We start from the raw sequence: 27,309 nt of genomic DNA on the forward strand, positions 1-27,309 counted from the left end.
AGCCCCGTAGGCCCATTTTTTAATTATTCATCAAAGTTACTGACTTATTTTTACTATTTAAAAATATTTATAACTATTTTTTAAATTTTACTGTTTTTCTTTTTAATGTCCTCGAGCGGCCGCGGAGCCCCTGGAGAGTGCACAAGGAGCCCCAAGGGCTCCGCGGAGCACCGGTTGAGAACTGCTGCCCTAAGCCAAAGCTTTGTAGCTAGAATATCGTCAAACTGTAGGTCGCTTGTTGCTTCCTAGATGGCAGCGCAGGTTCGAATATTTTGGGTTGCTTTTTTTGAAGATGATTTTTGCTGTAAGTTTTTTAAGGACCTGGCAACTGTGGTGCTACGTTTATTACTCGTGCCCGCAACAGTTTTGGTTCCCGATGTTGACGAATGTTGTGCTATAACGTGTCCTTTTATCTCAGTATTTTCGTGTAGAGGGGAGGTCAGCGGAAAAAAAAAGAAGCAAAAATTAACTGAAATCAATGCTATTTCAAGCACGAGTCACGTGATGTCCGTTCATTGCTTTTGAAGGGGGAGGGGGAATCTGTCTCCTATTTACCATTGATTGAGGTAATGCAGTTGTTTATTTACAGTTGTTTTACTTGGAACTGAAAGTTGTGTTGAGTCTCCTTCTCACACATTGTTTTTGAGTATTATATATGGTATTTCATTGGTTTTTCTTTGCTTGATAGCTTATTTGGTTTCTATTTTGTGTTGGCAAGTCACGAAAACTTTTAGTGTGTGTATTGTCTCGAATGCTTTTACATGTCTGAGTGGTGGGAGGGCATTCATAATGAATACCTTCATTTTTGTGGTTTCTCTTATTTCATGAGTTTGATTATTCATAATATGGGAGGGTTGCTCATGTTGGACCCCGACTCTAATTAGAGATCAAGCACACACTTGGCCTGGAAAGAAAGAAAGCGATAACACTGGTGTAACAGGCAGCTTACCGAAATTTTGTCCGCTATACTTCACCCCTGGCAAGTTTCGCCTGTCTGAGTGATCAAGTTTGTGACCATATGGGAGACAATGTGCAGTCACTAACCTGATAATGGAAACAGCCACTTGCTTGGTCACTCACTCATACAGTCAATTGTACACTTGCTTGGTCACTCATTCATGAAGTCAATTGTACACTTATATGGTCATTCATGTACTCATACAGTCAATTGTACACTTATATGGTCATTTATGTACTCAAACAGTCAATCCCACACACCCGGTTACTCGTCAGGGGCGCAACTAGGTACTTTGTCACCTTGGGTAAGTTCGAATTTTAACACCCCCTTACATAGAAGCAGTTAAAGGGTGAATTCGGCACTCGTGGTCCAGCGCCCGGGACACCAGACCTGCCTGCTCATAGTCATTCACTCATATAGCCATTCATGGGCAGGAAAACGTCAGCGATATGTCGAAGACTAAGACTCGTCAGACTAGGTCTGACTATAGACTTGTCTCCTGACCAAGCTGGACTCGAGCAAGTCCTGTGCTTTAGGCCCTCTGCGAACATTCACTGTACAGTTGGCTTTTCCCTCTTTCTTTTATTTATCTGTCATCATAATTTGTATATATTGCAATTAATCATTTTCTTTTGTCTGTTATTTTTTTCTTTTGCAAGTTTTTTTTTATAACTTTTTTTATGTAGTATTCTATGTAGACTACATGGAAAATAAAGTTACCAGACACCACCCAACCCCTTAACCGGGGCAAGGGCTTAAATTGACGAATGTTGACCGAGCCTGGGCTGTATACGGTTTAAAAGTAAGCCATTCACCCACTTTTATATGGTTAATTTTCCATTAGCATGGTCACTGTCAATGTGGTGACTTTTTTACCCAAGCATCACTACTTTTACGGGTGTTAATTTAAGATGGCCGACAAAACACGGAAGAAATGCATGTTATTATATAAATCAAACTATTATGTGGGAAATGCTAAAAACTGTGAAGAAATTATACACAAAAAGTAGAATTAACAAAACATGCAGTTAATAAAGGGTTGCCAAAACAAGCAAATAGATTTGGCTATCAGGGTTGTCAATTTTGGTACAGAGAAAAGTCGCCACTACACAGACCAAGCTTATGGGAAATTAACCACTCAAACGGCCAGTCCACTTCCTTGGTCACTCATAAGACATGATAGCACTAGCAAGAACACAAAACAAGCACAACTCTGACAACATAAACACATTAGTGTGACACACAACATGTCCCAACATATATCAATTTACAAGATATACAGGTGAAGATATTTATTATTTGAGATGTTAATTTTTTAAGGAAGGAAAAAACTCATCTCTGCCTCTACCGGGAGTCGAACCCGGGTCCCTCGATTGCCGGACGAGTGCTCTGACCACTAAGCTACAGAGGAGATAGAAATTTTCCTTCGCTAGAGCATATATATGCCGAACGGCATATATACGCTCTAGCGATATATATCAATTTGTCATATATATCAATTTGTTAGAAATTCTGCAGAGGAATGTGTACTAGATGCATGTGCAGTTAACAGCCAATTGGCGCCAGGCAGTAGTGGTGGGCTGCAGTTGCTTTTTTCTGGTTCTGAAATTGAGGTGTGAATGCGAGCTGATCTCCCCATTAAAGTCTTGCTGCAAATAACAGACGTACAACAGTACAAGTCTTCATTCATTACACTTCGCTCATAGTTTGGAAAATAGATGGCAGCACAATAGCAAGTATTGCACATAAACAAATTTCACGTTAGGTTCACAACACGGACATGCACATTTGCACGCACACATATTTAATCGAAGTTCTGCAGAGAAATATGGATGAGGTGTGTGTATGGTTTAGTATCAGGGCCACATTGGATACCATGTCAGTCAGGGCAACCTGACGTACCTAATATAATAATAGTAAATAAGCTTAAAATAGTAAATAAGCTTTGGTACCTCTGTGTTATATAGAGAGGATAGTTAAAGGGTGAATTTGGCACCCTCTCCTCAAACAAACCTGATGCTTGAAGTTGAAATTCCCCACTTCTCAACTTACCATGTACCCTGAATATCAAGCGATTTTACTCTGACCTCTAAATTTAGCAACCAAGACAAGCATACATTTTGGCATCCCCCTGTAATATTGTAGCAGATGTTTAAATTTGCACCCCCTCTGGTGCAGCGCCTAAGGCACCAAACTTGTCTGCTTCCCACTAGTTGCAGCTCTTATGTGATCTTCTATATAATATAGACTCAAGTTTTTTTGCTACACTTTATCTTAGCCAAAAGCCCAGAAGCAGAATGTTTTGCATTGTTCTGCAACGAACCCTCGGCTGACTGGGAAAAGTTCTGCGGTGTGCGGTAAAGTAGCATAAGGGTCCCCCCCCCCACTAAAGTGTTTGAGTCAGTCAGCCTCTTGAAGCATAGTATTTATTTTTCCATTATATGTTGTAACGTGTATACCATTTTTCTAGTATGTTTTTCTTGTTATAATATCTTGTTTTCTCTCCGGTTGTACATTTATATTTTCATTTTTACTAATTTTTTGCACACCAGCCATTATTCTGATCCCACAACTATGTTTTTATTCAACCCAGAGACTTTTGACCAAAACCCAGAGTTTTTGCTTCGACCATTGTGTTAATTTAAAAAAAAGTCCTGATTTTTGTTATTTTCAATCCCGGTATCTGATCAAAAATGTTATATTTTTAATCTTGACCTTATTTAGTCTAAAATGTTTTGTTTGTGATTGTTTTTGTCATGCATTTTTCTCGTTTTGCAGCCAAATTTTCCTTTTTTGACAATTTTTTTCTTTGGCAAGAAGCATGACACTGTTCCACTCTTGGCGACTTCTTGCCATGCATTTACATGTTTTTCTCGCCAAAGGAAAAAAATCGCCAACACATCACCAAAGGGGATTATACTATAGATGTTCTGAAACTGATTTTTCAAAAATGTCGTTTTGGGTTGTTATATTATAATAATGATGAACATCATTGTCATCCGAGAAATAAGATTGTACTTCATATCTGTTTATTATTCCGTTACGAATGCAATTTGTTTTCGAGTATACACTGAACTACATGTTTGATTCTAGGGTTTTTGTGCAATAGAAAATGGGGCTGCGATCTAAAACAAAGAAGGAGCTAGGACAGAAAAGAAAAGAGTCAGAAGGACCGCAGCAAAAGCAAAAAGAAGAACATAAGCCAGACACAAATTGGGAAGCAGGGTCGAAAGGTGATAGGTTTACTCCACAGAGTGTTGCACAACAAACAGAACTTCAACTCAGTGATTCCAATAAGAAAGGAAACAGCAGCGATTACTCGACAAAGGTATGTATCATTTTTTTTCGTCATGCAGTGCGGAAGATATTCTTTACAAGTCTGATATTTTTTTTTGAGAAAATTTAACTTCATAATCTTCCCCCCCCTAAAAGCTATAAATGAACGTAAAATAGGCAAGCCACAGGATTGTGGCAATTGACAGAGCTTCTCTTCTATGACTTTTCGTTCGTCATTTTGTACCCAATAATACAATAATAAATCGTTTTAACACCAATCATTATCATCCTGAGAAAAACAGTTCTTAAAATATTTACCCCCCCCCCCCCAACATTTCTGGGACTTGGCAACCAATGTTTTCTCTTTTATTTTTCATTCATCGCCCTGTTCACTTAACATTCTTTACGTCCTTTTGCATCAGCCAATAGATGCCACTATACTCTAATATACTTGGGTCCCGGGACCCAAGGTATTCAAAAAAGTCTGTGAATCAAACAAATAATTCATTTATGTAAACATGTTCTATCCAAAGGTTCATTTACTTTCATTGTGTCTATTAGTAGGAAAAGCTGATCTGTCGCCATTTAACTGCCACATATTTTCACAACTGAATATGAGAGCTATGTCAACAGAGGTGGATTTAATGGCAGGTGCACTGGACCTCGACCGGCTTTAATCTGCCGCTTTACGTCAGATTTGTGTTGGTGAAAGTTAAGCATATTTGTGTGTGTGTGTGCCCATCATTTAACGTGTTTTGTATTCAGTAGATTATGCTATCAGTCTAGGGCCGCAACTAGATACTTTTCCAAATGGGGTACACATTTTGCACACATTTTGACACCCTGTGTAATGTAGAAGCAGCAGTTATAAAGGATGAATTCGGCACCCCCCCCCTAATTAAAATATATTGGGAAAAATAGTCTTATACTATATGTTAATTTAAAATTCTCTTTGAGCGTTAGTGACCCACAATTTCTGTGGAAAAAATCCTTCTGCCCCTCCAAATGCTGATTCTACGTATTCACCCGTTATTTTCGTGATGCGAAATGGTGACTACCACATAGCAGCTAGATGACAAAACTGTGGATATTCAAGGCAGAGTTTTTACAGATTCATTTTTTTTTTGAACGACCTTGGAAAATGTTTTACACTTTGAACAGGCGTTCCAAATCCTCTAAGATTTTTCACAAAAATGCGCACTTGGAGTCTCATAGGAACAAGGCAAATTTACACTGTATAGACACTGTCTTTAAATGCCGGTATATAGCCACGAAAGTACCATAATTTTCTGTATGTAATCAGAGGGGAGAAAATCCGCAAGAGAAAGAAATAGAAAGAATAGAAGCTCTGTGAAATTTGAAAAGTCTGTACACGGCACTCATTAAGGGAAGCGACTAAATATCTTCAACAACCGCTTGTGTATATTCAGTACAGTACAATACAGTACAATATACAGAGTTGTAAAACCACTTTTTCAAGGTCGTGCAATTGTGATAGACAGTGAAGAGAAGAAAATAAGGGGGGAAAAGTATAGGGAGGTGTTTTCTTTCCATCTTTTCTTCTTGGAACTAAGAAAAAATGCATCCTGGAGGATGAGTGAACGAAAATTTTTATGCATCGTTTTCTGAAATTTCGGGTATTTGATGCGCTATAGCGCATAGAGATGCCATCGATGCGTTATAGCTCGCCAATGGCATCTCTGACCTAGGGCTGAAAGGTTGGCTCTAAAAACACAAAGTTGGTGTATTATATTGTTAGTTTTTAGTGCAAGAAAAAAGAATTTATACATCAAAATATATAAATTGCCAAAAAAGGTAGATACAGTCAATGCTCGTTATAGCGATCAGTAGGATAAATCCCAGTTGTTTTCATAGAACAGCTATCATATATTTTTTTACTTTCGATACAATAACCCTCTAATATAAAGTCTGTTTTCATGAGATGGGGGGGGGGGGTCGCTGTATTGCGGGTCGACTGTGTTTAAAATGTAGAGGGTGAACCTGTTCTGCCATATGAAAGGGGTAATAGACGAGCTCAAGTGGAACATGTAACACCCTACCAACCTTGTTCTATCTTGAACCGCTTTCAAGTTATGGTGGGTAATCCATTATGAGAAAAAAATGTGTCAAATCTAAAAAAATTATAAAATTTTATCGAGACCTACATGCAAACGAAGCACATATTTGAAAAGAGCAGAAAAAATCCTATAACGTGATGCCATTTTCATTGAAATATCTGGATTTAATGGTGAAGTACAAGTGCTGGAAGATTGGAGAAGTTCAAAATTGAATTGTTCATCTCTAGAATTTTTAATTGCCAGTTCCACAAACACCTGTGCAGTTAGAATTGATCGAATTCACCAAAAACTTGTCCATTGTACCAGCTTTCGAACAAACCTTGCAATAAACCATATCTGTGTTCTAGTTGAGGCCTTTTGTTTGCGATACATCACTGAAATCGCTGTTCGTCAAAATAGATATTCCATTTGCCAAAAATTCAGAATTGGCGGTTAGAGATTTTGGTGACAATTTTATTTAAAAAAAAAAAAAATCCTATAAGGTGACAAGGCAGTTGAATGCTATCAGTGTCTCAGTGATGTTCACCATCAATCCTTGCGCCCTTTTCACATTCTTCATTTTTTTGAAACACATAGTATATATCTACATCTTATTCAAGAATAAAAATTCAGTAAGTATGCTGGTACTGCTTTTTTTTTTTTACTTGGCGTTTTTTCCTTTTTTAAGTGAAACCAACATCTAAATAATTTTTTATTGTTTTTCGGATAATTCGAGGTAGCTTCGGTCCCATCCAGCTCGGAATATCTAAACTCTACTATATTATTTTAAAAAGAATTGTTTTTACTTGTAGTTGGTGCAATTATCTTTTAAGTAGGATCTGATCCAGAATGTGCTCCCCCCCCCCCCCTCATGTTGCATTTAGTAAATGTGTTTACTTGACATTTAGTTTTTTACCAGGAAAAAACTAAATTTATATCTTGATTCTATGTCTCAGGGTAATGACATTGGAACACTACATGCTTATGATGATGTGTGGGATGACGTTGCAGATAGTGCAGCTACGGCTACGTATGGTCAAAGCAATGGTACTTTCGGTAGTGATATTTGGGATGACGATCTTGATAATAGTGTAAGTATTTTAATCTCAGTGCGCTGCTTTGATATGTCGAAGGCATTAGTATTTTAACCACCCTGGCTGCGAAAGAGGTTTGACAAACATTTTTTTTGTGATATCTACTTGAAACTATTCTTATGTAACGTCAGAACAAAAAAACAACTAATAAAGTTCATACCTTCCAATCTGTTATCTTCCAGGTCCCAAAGTAGAATATGGCGAAATCCGTGATATATATTGCAGAACAATCTGGAAAAATTTTAAGAAAAATTAGAAAACATTATTTTGGAAATTTTTGCTGCAGAACATTTCCAGTCAGCAGAGGGTTTGTTGCAAAACATTATGCTTTGGGGGGCTTCTTTGAAGCAGACGTTTTGTCCACTACTGCAGCAGACTTCTTCAGTGCCGTTTTCGACAAGCAAGGAGACGAAACAACCTCTTTAAATGACCCTTATCCACTGACACTTTTGCTGAAGATGCAGAAGGATCAACCTCGTCATTGTGACATTAAGCAAATGACATGGCGATGTTGGTGGGACATGACGGCTTCTGATTGGGTGGATGGATCATTTGAATGGAAGATCAGAATTAGGAAGAGTTGATTTCCTAACCATCTTGATCTTGGTCTTTTGGATTGTCGGGTGCCATTTCTTGCCCAAGTGCAGCCCGTCCATGCACTTGAGCAAGACCTTTAAATTATTAATGTTTTTAATTATTTCAGAGGAAAAAATGTGTTAGATTTAAAAGGAACATAGTGTATTTTAGTGGGAATCGCAAAATTTATTTTGTCAAGTATTCCAAACATAAATTTTATATCATATCATTCCCTAGCAATAAGGCTGTAGTTTTTATAATCTGTCAAAGATCCTACATAAATGTATTGTGTGCTATTTTTCCACATGGAAAATTGCTTTATTTGATGATACAGTAAAATCTGTCTTCTTCAACGGAATCGCAAGGGGTCACATTTTTTTCCCGTTGAACACAGGTTTTCCCTTAAGAAAGCTTCAATTGATGTAATGTTTAAAATTATGTAACAATCTCGTCTGTAACTGAAATAAGAATAAAAGAATAAATTAATTGAAGATAATGTAAATAATTTAAAAATAGATGAAATAAATAAATAGTCTATAATTACTAAATACTGTGTTTAGGTTTTGACAGCATCTGTATAAAATTCTGATCTACACTGTTTGTCTTCTAAAATAACGACATTTACATTCTTTTTCACTTCCTCAAAAATTTTCAGTTAAGGTGTCAATATCTGTTGTACAAGATTTGGTTTGTACATTATCGTCTATTGTTATGTAATCCTCAGCATCAGGGCCGTAACTAAGAATTTTGTGAAAGATAGAAAGAGTGTGATTTTGCCACGCCTACCACTGCAGAAACCACGAGACACCACCTACCACTGTAAAATTTGATTTTATAACTGTCTTTGTTCCCACCTGAAATTTCTCACCCATAAATTTTGCCACCAGGGCAGTTGCCCCCCCGCCTCTCTACTTAATTCTGGCCCTGCTCATCCTTGCGATCACGGAATGTACACAGTTTGCATACAATTTTGTAAGTCTTGCATATGTTTTGGAAATTCAACCCTTACACTGTGTAATGGGAAAAGCCTGCTTCTCTGAAAAATTTTGTTACAATTTCAGAAAGCAACAGCTTTACTACATATCACTTATCAAAATCACAGCATCAAGTAGAGAAACAGATTTTCGCTAATCTAAGGGCAGATAATGTAGAACTAGAGCATAGATTACACACAAATTTCAGTGGAGCACTTCAGCATTTTGTATGATCCTTTGGTCTGTTGGTCGCTGAACACTCAGTGTTTTTGTGAAATTTTCCATCAAGGGTTACAATTTCCAGGTTAGGCAATTTCCGTTTAATCCAGCTTTTTAATTTATATTTTGGCATTGAAATCACGGGACCACAATTTTTTCTGTTGCAGACAGGTTTGCGTGTAATACAGGTCCTGTTAAAGACAGGTTTTACTGTATTACTGAACCTAATACTGGTGAATTGTTACAGTCAGAAGCAGATTAAGGTTGCTTGAGGGCCTCAGGCACAGAAGAAAATATTGGGCCCCTTAAGTTAGAAAAAAAAAAGTAAAGTTGGGGTTCTTCAGAAGTTGGTGCCCAGTGCACCCACTGTTAAATTCACCTCTAATAGTATGCAGTATATTTTGCATAGACCTAGTTTAAAGATAAATTATTGAGCAAATCAATTTCTATTTCAAAAATTTTTTTACTGTTAAATTATATCATTCTGCCTCATTCTTCAGGTTTTTTTCATATTTTAAATTCATATTTGCAGTTCAAAAGCTTGCTGTTCGTGCAAAATGCCATATATTCTGCAAAAACGTCATATGACATTTTTACAGCTGTCTATTGGTCAAAAATGTGTAACATTTTGCAGAACATGGAAACACGTGTGAAAAGGCTTTTAGTGATAAAAAAAAGAGAATTTTGACGAATATCATTTTGTACGAACAGCAATGATAGAAATTCACGTTATTAAACCATATTTTGGTTTTTTGAATCGTAATGCATTATTTTGTATGCGAAAACTGCATTAAGTGTTTGTTGTGTTCATTTTTGTTTATTGTTATTTTTTAATTACAGGCCCATGCAGCTCCAAAAGCTACAGAAAACTCAAATAATTCGATTGCGCAGGGCAGTTATGGGAAAAATTATTATAGGCCATCTTCATCCAACAGCAATCAAGGATGTCGGCCAAAATATGGCAATAAAGTAATTAAACATATTTTAAATTTCTGTTATTTTGAATCAGCTGTTATGTTCTTATTTTGCACTAGCTATAATATCCATACATACAATTGCTGGGAGGATTAAAAAAGTGACAAACCAGTATAAAGGAATAAATTATTATACATAGGCCAATACTGGCAACATTAAAGAAGTGACAAACCATTGTAAAGGCATATGCATGTCCAAAACACATTGCTAGGGAACCACTGTAACCAAAGTAAACATTCTGAAAGTGATTGTTGAGGCCCAGAAACAATTGTGGCCTGACAGTTTTTTGCACAGCTCTGACAAACTTTTGAAGTAGCCTATCATTCAAGTCAGGTCCCGTTTGGTATACATGCAAAATTTGGCAAGGATAGATCTAAAATTGTAGACTTGTATAGGTAACATTCACACACACAGACAGAAAATCAATTTTATATACACAGATTATAGGATTGAGATATTAAATTTTAAATATTATATTAATGTTTTTTAACTTTGCAGCACCATCATAAAGCAAGCCTAAAATTAGAATGAAATTCACCCCACAGACCATTAACTAGGCACAAACAATAACACCAACACAAAAAATGTTATTAGCCTTAATACTCTTCAGTTTTGTAAAGTTTCTGCAAGGTGCAATACCATCAACAATTAGCATCTATTAAAATTTTTTGTTTTCCTGAGATTATACATTTTAATTTGTTCACATGCAAGTGTAATCATATTTCTCTAATGCTGGCTGTTGGATATGTTTCATAATAAATATCTGTATATATTCCCTGTAAATAAATGTAGTTTAACTATTTTTATAAATCTCATTAGCATTACAATTAAGATCAATGTTGATAGAACTGCTTCCATGATCAAACTATATTTTACACCTAGGTTCACATATTCCCAGAGGGCATCACAACGTGGAATGTAATAAATGACCCATTGTTTGTTCTGTGGTATTGCATCTTGGCTTGAAACTTAAGTACATCGAAACGTGGGTACATGGATGGTTGTTAATTTAAACTTTCTGAGAATCGGTTTGGTCTTCATTTTTTTTCATTGTTCTTGCTTTGTGATTGGCTTCACATATCCATTTAAATAAGTGATTGATGAAAACCTTCATGGTGCTTTCACTCTTTGCTAATTAACCATTTGACTACATATCTCACTATATACTCACAAATTTCTCTTTTTTTCTCCCTCTGGATTCATGGCAGTTAATTGAAATTTTATTTCTATTTTTTGAAATCTTGCTATTTGCATGTTGCTGTTTCTTTAGGATGAGGGAAGAAGCAAGTCATGGGAAAACCATCAGGCAAAACCTCATAACTATACACGAACCAGAACTTTTTATCAAACAAGACAACAGAAATCCAATTCTGAATCTTGGGACAGTGAAGATAGAGTAACGAACCAAAGGCACAGAAGGAACTTAGGTGAGTAGAATATTTTTAAAACACAATCCTTAAAAAATAAAAAAAATTCAGCATCAAATTTGATGTTTTTTTTTTTTTAATTTGCCAGATGAAGTTCAGGAAATTATTTGCTTGGCCCTTTGGCTGCACAAATAGTCTGAAATATACCTTCCTGTATACGTGATTAAAAAAAAATTAAACTTTTTTTTTTTCATCAGAACATGATTGAGCCGGCTCATCATCTGTCGATGATGGAAGAACATTCAAGCATTAGAGAATTTCTGATGTTTTCATTCATTCCATGATATTTTGATTTACATAACCATATTCTGTGGTTGAATGAGCTTGTAGTGAAGATGAAGGGACTATCCGAATTATTTTATGTAAATAAACTTCATTATACAGTTCAGCTTTGATATTTAAAAGTGCATCCAGTGATTGATATTAAGATATAGAGTAGGAATCTTCTACCTTTTCAGACTTTGCGGGCTTAATTTACTTTTCACGAAGCCTGCTGGCTACCAAGTCATACCACAGTATTCTCAGTTATTAAACAGTGTACCTCAAATTATTGAACTCTTATTTGCTTTGAATTCATTTCTTTCTTGAAATTTCAATTTTTATTTTCAAATAGTTTCCTTTCATTGATTAATCAATTCATTCTTTTCAATTAATTCATTCATTAGTTCTTTTTAATTGACTTTCTTTTATCAAATCTGAAATTTGATGGGAGGAAGACTAAGAAGAAGTTATCAAGCGATTTAATTAGAAATAGATTTCAAATGCTTTTTGACAAATTAATTACTCTTAAAGTGTTAAATTAAGACCTGCAAAAAGAAAAGACATCAAAAGATAGATAGCATAGATAATCCAGCTATATAGAATGAATAATCAGAAAGATATGTAAAACAAAAACTACTGACTAGTTGACTCGTATGCAAGTGCAGTGTTTCTTGTTGTACTTCCTATTTCTGTCACAAATTGATCACCTTGAGACCTATAGCTTTTACATCAAAATGAAAAGTATTCCCCCATAGAAAAAAGTGAGAATGCTTATTTACCTCACCCAGATTACTTAAACTGTTATATATAAGGGCTGCGAATCGATTACAATTTTTAACTGCTTGATCAAAAATTTTTAATTGATTAATCAACCGATTAATCATATTTTAATCAAATATTTTCTAATACAATTTCTTGATAGAAAACACATAGTGTTGGCAACTATACAGTATATAATATTAATTGATGCTATAAATATATATTCTATTCATTTCATGCATCTATCCACTGAATGGGTGTAAACAAATATAGAAATAGATTAATAAAGACCCTCCACTTGTGAAGCTATTTTAATATCATCCTCCTTTACCAGAAACATGAATGTGCAAATTTCTACAACTTGAAAAATTGATTAATCAATTTTGAATGTTACTCAATGAAAGTTATTGTCCTAAAATATTTTGTAAAACCTGTGTCAAGAGAGAATACATATTTGTGTTTCTGGCAAAACTTGACAAAATAAGTGATCCAACCAGCTGATAAACCCAAAACTGAAAATTTGCACATTCATGTCTCTGGCGTAAGGGGGACGATATGCTGAACGTGCTTGTCATATCCTGGAATTTTTCAACTTGGATCTTGTTTGTTTTTTTAATCTGTAATTTTAGAAATTATCACTAGTTTTCATTTAACTGACTTGTGGTTCCTCATGTCAAAAAATTTGATCAAAATACTGATTCAAATATTTTAAATATGATCATTTACCTGAAATATATGTATAGGAAAATAATTTAAGACATCGGTTTAGTCAAATTTTAGAAATTATCACTAGTTTTCATTTAATTGACTTGTGTTTCCTGAAACAAAATTTTAAAATAAAAAAAATTTAATTGAATTTTGATCGATTGTGATCAACTCAACTAAACTTTTTTAACTGAATTAATAATTGATCGATTAATCGGACCAGCCCTGATATTAATATTTATTGCAATATTGAAATATTTCTTTTTTGTGACTTTTTTTTTATGCCACAGAACTAGTAGATGCTCCTCAACCTGAAGTCAATATTTGGGAAGAAAGAAAAGCTAAAATGGAATTTATTGAAACCATTAAACCCCATACAGAAAGAGAAGAAGAAGCTATGTTAAAGCAAGCTTTGGAAATGAGCAGGCGACAGGCTCTGGAGGATGAAAAACTTAGAGAGTGAGATATTCCACACACATATATATATATATATATATGAGATATTTACTTGAAAATCTTTCTGAAAGCAGAAATATCTAACACTATTTCTTATTTATTTTGCAATACAATCTCTTTTACTCTCTCTCACACACAGAATACCAGGAAAAATTGATATTGGTAGTCCCATTCCAAATCCATTTTGCATCAATATTTCCTCCCGGTTATTGAACAATTTTGATTATTCGACATACCTTTTATTCCACTAATAAAGGATAATCAGAAGTTTACTGTATATCAGGGTATGTCGATTTGAACCAGCTTGATTTAAATCACTTGATTTTTAAAAAAAAAAATCATTGATTTAAATCACAAAATTTAAATTTCATTTTTTCTTCATATAATTTCAATGATATTAAAGTAAATGTAACCTGGTATGGTTTGCATGTTACTGGTATGTGATAAAGTTTGTGATTAAAAGAAGTATAGATGATCTTTTTTTGGGGGTAAATATAGACTTGAACTTAATCCCTACACACAGCGCAGAAAGGAAGCTGCTCTACTTCTAGGTTTTTTGCATGGAAAACCTTGAAAAAAAAAATATAGGGAGCTGAACTTAGCTAAAAACGGCACTGTATTCAATGCATTGCAATGTGGCATTAGGATTTCCAGGATTGACCTAGGATTTTTAAAAAAAAGAAGGGATAATTTTCTGTATAAAGCCTTGCCCTAATTTGCTGATTCAAGATAATAGATGTTGTACCAACATAGATTTCATTGGGCTTTCAACTGTACTTTTTGTATTAAAATGTTGAGTTTGCCTGTTTTTTTTTTCTCCAAAACTCGTTGATTCATGAAAGAATAAAAATGTGTAACTTATTAAGCAACATCATGCAAGTCAGAAACACATCTATTAACACACAAGACACAATCTTCGCCACCAACTAATACTGAAGTATTTGTAATTGCAAGATAAAATCCCCAGATTTACAAGGGCTTCTGAAGTCCCCCCCCCCCCCCAGTTGAACATACTGATTGATTCAATTAGTTCTGTTTAATTTCACTCTGAAATCACTTTAAATGGTTCTGAAATTATTTCCTTCTCAATATACCTTGAAATGATTTATTTCAATGATTATGCAGCCATTCTTTTATTAATTGTGAAATAATTACTATTAGAAAATACAAAATTATTTCTCTCATTGGTTTGTGTTATTTTGCTCACTAATTCTGACATCCTTTGTTTCAAAAATTATGAATTTTGATCAGTTCTAGAATTAATTTTTTTCATTAATTCTAGAATTATAACTTTCATTTATTCCAAAATTGTCTTCTATTAGTCTTAGAGCTAATCATCTTTCAATGTTTTCAACCATTCTGAAAATGATTGGCGAGCCATTACAAAAAGCTCAGAGGGCAAAATGTGGCCCGCAGGCCATGCTTTGAAGCCTCCTTGTGTATTCCTATAGTCAGCATTATGGGCATATTAATTAAAAATATATTTATGACGATCACAACTTCTAGAAAAAAAAAAGAAAACTACAGATATAGTATACTACTACAGATATGAAAAAAAACAAAACTACAGATATACTACTATATATATACAAAGTTTTATCATTTGCAAGAAATTAAAAATCTACAGTATTTTATACAAAGTTATATAATTCTAACATTTTAAGGAATTTATTTTATTATTCTAAATCTCTACCAGAACAGACTAAAATTGATGAAATATTCTTTTGTGCTGAAAAGTTCATGTTTTTCCTTATTCAGGGCCTATATAGCTTTTGAGGACATCCCAGATATCAGTGATGTTGCATTGGACAATGTTCCCTCTAGAGATCTTCATGGAAATATTGATTGTGGTGGAAATTTGAACTCACAGACTTCTGCTGCTAAGACTTCATATGATCATAAAGATAACAGTGGTAAATCTGACGTTGGTTATCATAGCAAAGGCAATGCTTATCCCAGAAGCTCATACTCTCAGGCTATTGCAAATGATACCTGGTCAGATTGTGATGAAAATAGTGGAGTTCCCAATGCGGTCAACAGTGGCAAAAACAGCAAATATCTTCCTAATTATTCTCGTTCACAAACCAGTGCTATCAGAAATGATGCCTGGTCTGATTGTGATGAAGATGAGGCTGTTTGCAATTCTGTTAGTAGTGGCAGGAATAAGCTTGAGAAGAAGATGCAAGACACCAAAGTCTGTAGCCAGCCTAAATATTCATGTGATTATGATAATGATGCGTGGGGTGATATTTCACAAGCTGAGGAACAGAATGTTGATGCTATCAGCAGTGATAGGAAGTCTTATCAAGAATCGAATCAAGATAAATTGGAAAATGATCAAAATGACTATAATGAAGATCAGGCTAATCTGTCTTGTGAAGTAACCAGTGAGTATGGTGTTAGTGATGCTTATGAAACACATAAAGCCGTAGAAGAATTGGAAGACATTAAGCACAGTGTCCAGACATTCCCTCCTGAAAGACAAGTAACACAATCTATAGTGGATATTATAATGAATGCTGGTCAGAGTGAAGATGAATCAGATATGCCCCAAGAAGAAAGTTCTTCCGGAAAAATTCATCAATCTACCACCAATGAAAAGCAAGAGAATGTACCAAAACAAAACAGACTTGCTGCTGGAAATGATCTCATCACATCAGAGGATTATGCTGTGCCAAAGTTTTGTGAAAAAACATTTCTAAAATCATTTGAAAAAATGAACTTACACGATGCCCAGTCAGTGAAATCTAAGTCTACCATAAGTGCAAGCGAGAAGAAGCTAGATCACCAGAACATTCCTCTGGAAAATGTTAAAACTTCCATGTCTGAAAAGGATATTTTGACCCTGCCATGTGCCAAAGATTCCATGACGAATGTTAAAGATTGGCTAGCCTCATCGAATCAGCAAGTAGAATATTTGAAAGAACACAGCTCGCCCGAATCCTCTACTGAACTAAGAAGCCAGATTTCTAGTCAAGAATTGAGTGTTGATAACAACATTATCCAAGGTGCTTCCATGTCAAGGAAAGAGTTACCAGTGTCCAATGATTCAGCTCCCTCTATCCATCCTGAAATATTTGGTGTGGAGGGTCAAAATGTACAAGCTCAAAGCGGAAATATAAACCTTGGGATAAATTCGGATCATCTGTCAGATATCTCATCATTTGTTCCATCTCAGCTATATGGTTATCCGAGCCAACCTTCTTATCCCACACCACTGGCAGTAAATCCCTTGGCGATGCAGCAGATGCTTTTCTACTCTCACCCGTTCTTTATGCAGCAATTGCAAGTGCTGAATGCATATTATGCTAATCTTGGTTTTGTGTCCCCTCCTATATCAGGATTTCCAGGTATGATTCCTATGAATCCTCTAGTCCAAGCACAGCAGTATGTAATGCCAACATCTCCTTTCTTAAATACAGACACCATTCCGCCATTGTCACAGAATACTGGATTGGCAGATGCTTTTGAAATACCTCCACCAGTTCCTCTTCCAGCAACGGCAAATGAAACAGGATCACAAGTTTCAGCAGGGAGTGGCGTTTCTTGCAGTTCTCGACCTCCTGGATTAGGTGATGTTTTTGTGAATAATAATAGAGATTTTGGATCAGATAATCAGCACGATGCGAGATTCATGAGTAATCCCACCCCAGACGATCTTATTATACCACCGCCTGTGCCATGTGTCACCAAAAGGGCATATGCTAGTTCTAGCAGCAATGAGCCTATTCGTAAACCAAAGCATAAGTCCTCAGATTTTTATAATGCAAAGAGGTCATGAAGAAAACGGGACAAGCATGATGATAAGTGCAATTAATGCTAAATAAATAAATATATATACATATAGTCTTCTCTGTGTAAAGTTCAACTGATGCGAAAATTTTGCATGTAACACTTTACAAAGTGTTAGCTTTAATCAAATCATTTTGTGCTTATTTGGGCCCTAATTTTTGTATGTGTTAGTATTAACATTGTATATTGCTGTGTGCAACATAACCTCAAGTTGAATTCAATGGAAAACAATCTAAAATGATTGTGGATCGCGTGAACATGGGAAAATCTACCATCAAGACAATGTATAATTTGTTTATTGGATAGATGCAGTAAATTTTACCAGCATTAATTTTTTTGACAGTGGATTGATTAGTTTTTGACCGCAAAATATTTTCTTGAATTTAACCTTTTTTTCCTCATTATTATTGTTTTTCTTCTGAATTATTTTTAATATTGAGGATAATTTCAATTTTATATGTACTTTTGTGTATTTTTTTCCATGGCAAAATTATTGAAGTCTGCTCATGTATCGAGTTGTTTTATTTTAATTTCCCGAGCTACTTTTGTGCTTGTGTTAGCCAAGATTTTTTCGATGTTTCGAATGAATTAATGGAAGTTTCGTGACTATTTCAGAATGTATGGTGTGTTTGTGTGTTAGTAAGTCAGTGAGATGCACAATTTTGCCTTAGCTAAGATAGGGGGTTTTGGCAAAATGAGTCCTAATGAGCAACTTTTCCTAACCAAGTTCTAAGTGAGAAGCAAACAATGTAGCGAAGGGGGTGTGCCTTATTCTGTGCGGTTGTGCATGTGTAAATATTTTTAGAGAATTATTTTTATATATAATGGATTGTGTCTTTAGGATGTCGTACTTTTGGAATAGAAGGGCTTTTAGCAAGGAGTTAGCTCCATTTTTCATCATTGGGACAAGAAAAGCCAGTCCTCTTTTTTTTTGCCCCAATGCTTATGATAGCCTTAGCTCTATCAATTGAGTAGGGCTGGACGAATCCCAGGAGCCTGGGTGGCATGGTGACTAAAAAATTGGTATTGACTCCCAAAAGTTTCTTTGGCAGGCTGAGAGCAGCACAAAATGCTTGGACTTTCAAGCAGCATATCTGCCAACATGAAAGAGGGGTCACTATGCCCTGGAAAAGCCAAAAGAAGCATTATTTTGAATGTTCTCTTCTGGTTAAAACTATTTCGGCACACTTTATAAATTTATCTGACATCTGGGTTTTTTTTGCAATTTGTCCAGCCCTGCTATTGCGAAACATATAGGAACTAACTGCAGGAGTTACCATTGTCTAGCACTAATCCGAAGGAATATTTTTTTCTTTACAAGAAAATGGGCTTTACTCAAAAATGCCAGGAATGGAGCTAACCCTCCTTCTTGCTGTGAGCCCTTCAATTCTAAAATTTGATTGTTCTGTACGATTGTTTATTTTTTCATTATTTTTCTCGTTACGTTGTAATATCGAGAATAGTGATAAATTTAAAAACAAAAGAAATAGTCGCTTGTGTGAAGAATGATGTGAAAACATTGGTGCAATGTTTCTGTGATATGATTTTGTTTTTGATCTGCAGTGGGAGAATTCCTTTGCAGTTGCTCTAGCTGTGTGAAAAATATTGATGAAATGTTAAGATGAATGAGCAATTCCAAAGAGTGATCAGGAAAGCTTTTGAGCATGATAGCAATAGTAAACCCAGCTGTTTTCACGAAGCTAAAATTGGTCTCCTTTAACACTCAAACTGCTCCCATCACAATGTTCTAGTACACTCTCAGTTAATTTTTGTTTTCCCAAATATTTGCAGACAACAAAATGAAAGAAAACAATATGTAGTTTTTAACCAAGGACTTATTCATGAAAAATTTTACATCTAATTTTTTGTTAAAGTCATGACGATTTTAAAGTTAGTTTAACATCTAAGTGTGAACAAAATTATATACGGCTCATGATTAGTTAGGAAATTTCTCACCAACTCTCCGGTTCTGTATATCCATATTTGATGTCAGTTGGTTGCAATTTCTAACTTCCTCAGTTTCTCTATATTTGTTGAGATACGGGAGACCTCATTTCTCATCATGTACTGTGGCAGTGAGAAGACCTTCATTATCCACTCCGAATGACTAGTGTTGACCAATTTGAGCAAGCAATTATAAATACACTTTGTTTTTATCATGTCCAATGAAATCACCAGTCATTGAGAGAAGCGCCCTAGCGGCACAGTGGTAAGATGCTCGTCTTTTACTATGAAGGTTCCCGTCAAAGTTCACGGCTTCGAATCCAGGGATAGACATCATAAACGAGTTCTTAATTTATCAAGCCTGGGGCGACTACCAATAAATGCCACCTTTATTTCCCACCAAATTTCTCTGGTTGAAAATTTCCATATGGCAATATGTGATCAAAGTTGGTAAATGGTAAAGTAGTCATCGAGAGAGTGTCTGCCGATCACAGACGTTGACCAAGTCTAGGAATCCATATTGCAAAGCAAGTCTTTCGACATCAGTTTGTCTGTTCAGTAGTGAACATCAGAGCACATATGGCAAGAACTCAATCAGTCTAATGACCACAGCAAATAGACGAGAGTGAACCAAACATAGAATGTAGAATACACTTGCTAAACATATTAGATAATTAAAATCTTTTGGACCAGCTGATGATGATCAAGTGCTCAAGTGTTAAATGCTAAGAATTCATGTCAGTTCATAAGATTAGCAGCAGTGAGTGAGTGAGAGAGAGCTCAAAATCGTGAGCCATTATAAACAGAGTTCAACAAAGAAACACCAGTTGATTGATGGAACTTATCCTTCCTCACATACTCAAGATATTTTGCCCGGGGAAAACCTTAAAGAAAAATATGTGAAACTATTGGTTGATAATTTTTATGGGACATCAACCCAACCTCTGGTCCCATCCTATTCTCATGACTAAGATTCCCCCTACACCCGAGAGATTAAGGGGATAAATTGGCCCAAACTGGTATGCCTAGAGATGTGAGGTGAGACTATTCTCCTAGATGTAAAAATTGGAGAATAATCGTGAATATTCATTTTCCTTTTAAATGATTTAATTTTTTTTACTAATTTTGTTTCTATTGTAAAATATAAATCATTTTTCATTGTCTGAAACATTTACAACAAAACAATTTTTGGTATAATCACCCCCAATGACAACTTTTTAGATCAAGAATATTCTCCATGTCATGATGAGAGGTTTTAAAAGTTTGGTTATAAAGATTTTAGAAACCATTAAATTAAAAAATTAAAAAATTATTTTAAAATTAGATAAGTTTTCAGGAATAAGTTCACAACACAAAAGAAATTAACTCAAAGTTGATTGATAAAGAAAGCAATTACTATACAATCACCTTCATTCTAAGAAGATACAGAACTGTTGTTTTTTCAATGCACAATACACTTATTACACAAAAATAATTATTATTCTCAAGTTATTTATCAAGATTATTTATTATAATGCATGTTATTACATATATTCTTGATAATACTCTCTGGAAAGATTTCACGGTAACTGAAGAATATTCTCATTGAGGAGAATATTCTCTGGAAGAACTATTATTAATAACTTCAGAATAATTCTTATTTTCTATAAGAATATTCCTATTAATTTATGAAAGTAGTCCTTCCAGAAAATATTCTCAAGGATATTATATGTAACTATATGATAAATAAGAGGAGAATATTCTCATCAAGAACTTATAAGAATATTCTGAACTTATAAGAATATTCTGAACTTATTTATAATAGTAGTCCTAGCAGAGAATATTCTCAATAATATTCTCGAGAATATTCTCCAAAAGATTATTCTCGAGAATTTTACATCTCTAGGTATGCCAGCAGTGTCCCCGGGGGGTTCACAGTAGCTGAGCGGCCCCTGTGGTTTAAACCTGCACATCTATCTCTCAAAAGATTAATGGTTAATGGTGACGGAATATGGAAACATAATGGTCTGAGTTACACCATCACTTTTACATCTATGCAAGCTGGGTATACACTGAACTGATATGATAAGAGATACAACACTGACATAGATTGGTTAAAAATTTGAATTTCAGGTTTTTTAACCAATCTGTGTTAATATCATGGATTGTATTGTAGTATCAATCCAATGTGAATCCAGCCTTAGTGACCTGCGCAATCATCCCCTGATGATTTGAATAGCTTTCTTGAGATGAAAGTTTCAAAATGACATTATTTTGTTTATGAATATAGTTAGTTTTTCTTTCATTATTTTCATATTCTCTGAGATAGGTTTGCTTGTACTGTATTCCCCTCTTTTTTTTTTTTGATTCGCCAACCTCTGAGGGATGTTGCTGTGAGCTGTCAATATTCATGTGCCTATTCAGCACCACAAAGTGCTTCTTTTCTAGACTTCCCTGGGGAGCTAAAAGAATATTAAGGAGAATTTGAGAACCCATTGCTCTGGAATAAACTCTAAACTGTTGCTGAAGGAAAAGTAACATTTTTTCTATTGTGCTGAGAAGAAGCATATATCCAGCTTTTCTCCCCCGCCCAGCTTCTACAAGAAATGAAAAAAATACAATATATAGAGAGAAATAGAAAACAAGGTGAAATATATATACATTGAGTATATGTTGGCCCCCCCCCCCCCTTATTCTCAGAAAAAGTAACAGGCCTGTTTCAGCTGCTCTCATCTTAAATAGATGATAAGCCAAGTATTCGGTTGAAGTGATTCCTGATCTGCAATATTCCAGATCTGAGGGTTGTTGCTCTTTGTAGTAAGAAGTATGGTCAAATATCTGCAGAGAATAGATTTTTATTTTACTTATACAAAAAGAGAAAATTGTTTTTATATAATCCTGCATCAGAATTTATAATCTTATATTATATGCAGTTTCATTGTCATTTATTTATTTATATATTCTCTAGTGATATTACTTTTCTTTTATTTCTTGTGAATTTTTCTTATCATATATGAGCCGAAGGGTTCCCCATTACTTTTATTTTCCTGTTAATGTAAAAAAAAAAAAGTGCCACTTGCAACTTGCGAAACCTAATTTCACTAATTATCTTTCCAATTACAAATGGATACAACTTACCACTGATTTAAGTTACTCAAAATTCTTCTTTCATTGGACCATAGAGACAGAGGTGGGACAACTATTAGATATTAGCTAGTCTAACTGAAATAAATCAGTATTCATTTTCACAAGTTTGCTATCATCATCATCATACTCTTCTGTTTTCTTTCACTTTGTTTAGAAATGTATTGACAATTCTATTCTGGAAACTGAGTTATTAGCCAAACTAAAAATGAAATCTTCCTTATATTATATATTGATCAGGTACAAAAAATTTGCTTGATGAGAGATGTTTCTCGAGAATTTGTAATTGGATCAGTTTCATAGAAAATGGGTTTGCTAATGCTTTGTAACATAAAAATATGGCTTTCATGCTGTATGTTTTATCCAAATTTAGATAATGTTTTAATATTGGCTTTGATATATGTAACCGTTTTTTTGTTTGAGAAATGAAAGTCAGTTTTGACCTAAGAATCAAACATCGACTAAATTTCTACATGAATGCAGAACTTCTATTTAATTTTTTTGTGTTCTGGTGAAGCATGAATAACAATCTTTTGTGCAGTGATACATAACAGGGAAAGGAAAATGTCAGTACTGATATACGAGGAGTTTTAAAAACTGTAGCAAAAAAATTGTGGATCAATCATGTTTGGCGTGCATAACTAGCAAGGAGTCTTGAATTGAGTGTTGTAGCATTTAATTTGGTGAATTATTGAGAATTTCGGCACCATAATATTTTCAACAGCTACTGATTTCATTCCTTTGAACATTGATTTATTTAGTGTTCATTTGTGCAGATTGACATATCTAATTCATCAGAATAATTTGTTGCTCTTCTATGAATCCCAATTATTGTTTGAGTGTATTTTATTTAGATAAATCTCAGATTTGGTTTTTTAAAATGTTGAAAATAATTTCAAAAAAAGTAAACATTTTATATCTGTGCAGTGGTGTATTATTAGTGTTTTTTGTATGCGTTGAATTCCCCTTGTATAAATATGTATAATCGAAAGTAAATAAATTAATCTGTTCAGAGTTATTGAATGAATTTATTCTAATCAAGTTTTATTTGTTGTGTTATGACGTTCAAGTGTTTTTCATAATTTTTTTTTATGATTATTGTATTAGGCTAGTTTGGATAGTAATATACATTCGATACAGATTTTTTGTGCACTATTTTGCCAAATTAGAAAAAATAATTGTGATGGGACTGTTGGATTGCAGCTATTATTTTTATAGCAAAATGTTTGGGTAATAATGGTACAAAATACTGCTATCTTTGTGATTTAACAATTTAAGCCATGAATTTTTGTTATGAATATCATGATTTTGCTTTTTTAACCCCTTAACAATCAGGGGACAAGATATCTCTTTCAAATGCAAATGGAAAAAAATTCATTCCAGCTCTCCCTGGGGGTTTTTTACCTCTTTCTTCATTTGGGATCCTTTATTGTATCTCTGTGAGGGAAAGTTGTATTTTTTACCTCCCAATTCTTTCTATAGTTCTGTTTAATAATTCCCTCCCCCATGCAATGTATCTTAATACAATAGTATATACATCCTATATATTTCTATTCACATACATGTGTATATATATAAAAGAAAAAAAAAACACAGGAGGATGAGAAGGAAAGAATGAGTGCGAAAGTGAAATCAATTTGTACTTCTTTTTCCTCCCTTCTATTTGTTTTTTATTTTCTTTCTTTTTTCGTTTTTCTAACTTGCAAACAAGTAAACCATTTTTTTGGAATTATTGCTGATGCTTCAAATATAGACCTTTTAAATTTGTTGCCAAAAGCCTGTACGTGATGGGGGTTAAAGCTGTATTATTGAATTTCAGAGCTGGAAGAAATGTCATAGAATGATATGAGAGACATAATGGTAACATACATAATTCTAATGTGTAACATACATTCTTCTATGTTAGTTTTCTCACAATGTGTTGAAGTGAATAATGTGCCTTATATGACTGGTTTGATAATGGAGTGGATTTATTTGATTTCTATTTCATTGTTTGTGAATTACTAAGTTTTTTGTTCAATTTTAATGTTGAAAGAAAATGAGACTACCATGTTAAAATAGGGTCGTTTGTCTATTTTATACGGAATCAGGGTAGAAATATATTTCGTTGGATATTGTTTTAAATCATACATAACAATGTTTTCGGACCTTTTCCCGATGTTTTATTTTTTCTTTATGATCCATTCACTTTTTTTGCGTATTTTAGTGTTATGGGAATGCGATTTTTCATGATATTACACTCTTGAGTGTCCCCCTCCCCCTTTTTTCCGTTTTAATAAATTTTGATCTTGATTTTGTCACATGGTGGCGTTTTACTTGCTGTGTTATTTGAACTTGTTAAATTCCATTATAAAAATATGCAGATCTTATACTTGGTTTACTGTACAATGTTACCGCTAGTCAAGGTTGAGAACCGGTGGTCTAGGGCATTCACCCGGAAAGTGAAAGGAGGTGGGTTCGATTCCCCACAGAAGCAGTTGAATTTTCTCTTTCCGAAATATATCTTCGCATCACCCAGCTGTTAAAAACCTTTGAATAGGCTTTATACCAGGACTACTCTACAGCACTACAACTCCGGTCATATATCGCCATACGACAATTTCCAACCAGTGGATTTGGATGGGAAATAAAGCGCCGTCTATCGGTGGTCGCTCCAGGCCAACACCTATAGCAGAAAGCCCTGCGCGCGAAGCTCGTGACGTCACTGAAGTCGCCCATTTCACAAGTCCAGTCATTGAATAAACTGCAAAAAAAAAATAAATAAATAAATAAAAATGGTTACGTCGGACTGCTATATCCAGTGGCTACGTGTGAAATGGACGACTTTAGAAACGTCAAAGCTTCGCGCGGAGTCTTTCTGTTATAGAAGGTGTTGCACAGGCTCGGTTAGTAAAGAACTTGATTCCGATGTTCCTTGGCCGAACTCGAACCCGTAGACCTTGCCTGCAACCTTCATAGTGGAAGATGAATATATTGCCATTCGGGAGCCAGAACACCCGGGCTGGAGAAATCGCAAAAAAAATCTAGGCGCCAGAAAACATTTTTACCTAAAGAAAAAGGTTCGAAATAATGCTTCTTTTGACTGCATGTATATTTCAGGGGACAGTGACCATTTATGTCGGCATATATGCTGCTATGAATTCCAAACATTTTGTGCTGTTGCTCAGCCTGCAATTTAGTAACTACACAAAGGATTTTTTAGTTGCCATGGCAACCTGGCGCCTAGAATTTATACAGCCAAACTTCAAACAGCATGTGTGATGCACTTATTGCAATATTATTCTGTGTATTAGCAATGTAAAATTTTATGCATTTCATCTTGCAAACATTTTTTAAGACGAATTTTCATCCTGAGTTGTCAAATTGGTGACAATGCCACAAATGTTAAATAACGTTAGTGGTTTCGAAGAGATGTTTCTCTCTCCAAATGTTGAGACAGCACTGAATCATCATCGACAACATTCAGAGCCGGAACTTGGGGTGGGGGGGGAAGAGCAAGCGGGTCTGGTCATTACCTCCTAGAGATTGTACAGATTGGTCATTGTATCTCTAGGAGGTAATGGTCTGGTGGGCCAGATCATAGGGGGTGCTAAGCTAATTTCACCCTCAACCTCTCCTTCAGCATTAAAAGTGGGCTCGAAAATGCGTGCTTGCCTCTTACCTCAGCTGACCAAGCATCTAGTTGTGGCCCTGGCAACATCACCAATATCAAACTGATCTAGAGAAAGATCATTCTTATTAGAAAGGATAAAATCATTTCGCTCGAGTCACAACTTACTAGAAAAACTGTCATCTTTAGCTTTTTTATGTATTGAAGCTGACATAACTCAAAAGTTAAGAGTTTGATGACATTATCGATAATTTTGCTCATATGAGAGTGCGAAAAAACACCCATTTATTTTACGATGTTTCATTAAGAATATTTCACATTTCTAATTTAAAATAGTGCATAACGTTTTTTTATGTTTTCAAACAACATGTACTGTATCAGGGCTAACGAGAAAGACTCCCTCTTTAGCCCCGGTACTGCCCCGCCCCTAATACCTCTTTTGCCTAAGGTCGTAAGTCAGGTCTTGCTCAGCTACCCTCCCCCAGGTTCCGGCGCTTATGATAGTACCAAATTTCATTGTCACGAAGCCCCCCGTGCACTTGAGGTGTCCGGGTGGACCCATACGTTACGATGGCCATGGGTGTTCCCTAGAACGTAGACCTGGTTTCTTGGAAGAGTTTCCAGAGGTTCTAAGGATCATTAGCATTATCATAAAAATATAACTGCATCAAAGGAATGTTTATGTTTGGTTTACGCGGAACAATTTCGTAACCATCCAGGGTGATGCCTGAACAAAAACGTTGAAAATGTTTGGCGTTAAAACATGGATATTATTTTAAGATTCCCCTCAAGGCAAGGATATTTAGAAATGTTGTTCATAGCAGAGACCCAGCAAAGCGTGACTTTATCCCGTGAAAGCCACGTAAACTTGATTTAATGCATGAAATAAACGAATTTGAATAATCAGGGCTGTAACTAGATGCTTGGTCACCCGGGGTAGAACTCCTTAATACACGTATATGAAGGCGTCTTAACCCGGGGCAAGCTTGCATTTTGACGCCCCATTGTTATGTTTAAGGAGAGGTTTCAGAATGAAATTTGCGCCCCTTGGGTCTAACGCCCGGGGCACGAGACCCGCCTGCTTCCCCCTAGTTGCGGCCCTG

At 35.1% G+C, this 27,309-nt stretch overlaps 1 protein-coding gene across 2 annotated transcripts; it reads left to right on the forward strand.

Annotated features, from left to right (window-relative positions):
- The first annotated feature begins 346 nt into the window (after positions 1-346).
- On the forward strand, positions 347-24,890 carry LOC149076114 (uncharacterized). 2 transcript variants are annotated; one of them, XM_089243642.1, is made up of 7 exons: positions 347-566; positions 4,052-4,286; positions 7,248-7,382; positions 9,995-10,123; positions 11,400-11,556; positions 13,572-13,740; positions 15,496-24,890. In XM_089243642.1, the coding sequence occupies exons 2-7, from the start codon at positions 4,071-4,073 to the stop codon at positions 17,516-17,518; spliced, it is 2,829 nt and encodes a 942-aa protein (XP_089099768.1). In that variant the 5' UTR covers positions 347-566; positions 4,052-4,070; the 3' UTR covers positions 17,519-24,890. The 2 variants fall into 2 exon arrangements, with proteins under 2 accessions (XP_089099768.1, XP_089099769.1); XM_089243643.1 differs by having other exon boundaries at positions 4,068-4,286.
- The last annotated feature ends 2,419 nt before the right edge of the window (positions 24,891-27,309 follow it).

The sequence above is a fragment of the Pholcus phalangioides genome, unplaced genomic scaffold, assembly GCF_987345545.1.
Source record: "Pholcus phalangioides strain wild (caught in Gottingen) unplaced genomic scaffold, Ppha-v1.0 ptg000015l_1, whole genome shotgun sequence".
Taxonomy (NCBI): Eukaryota; Metazoa; Arthropoda; class Arachnida; order Araneae; family Pholcidae; genus Pholcus; species Pholcus phalangioides.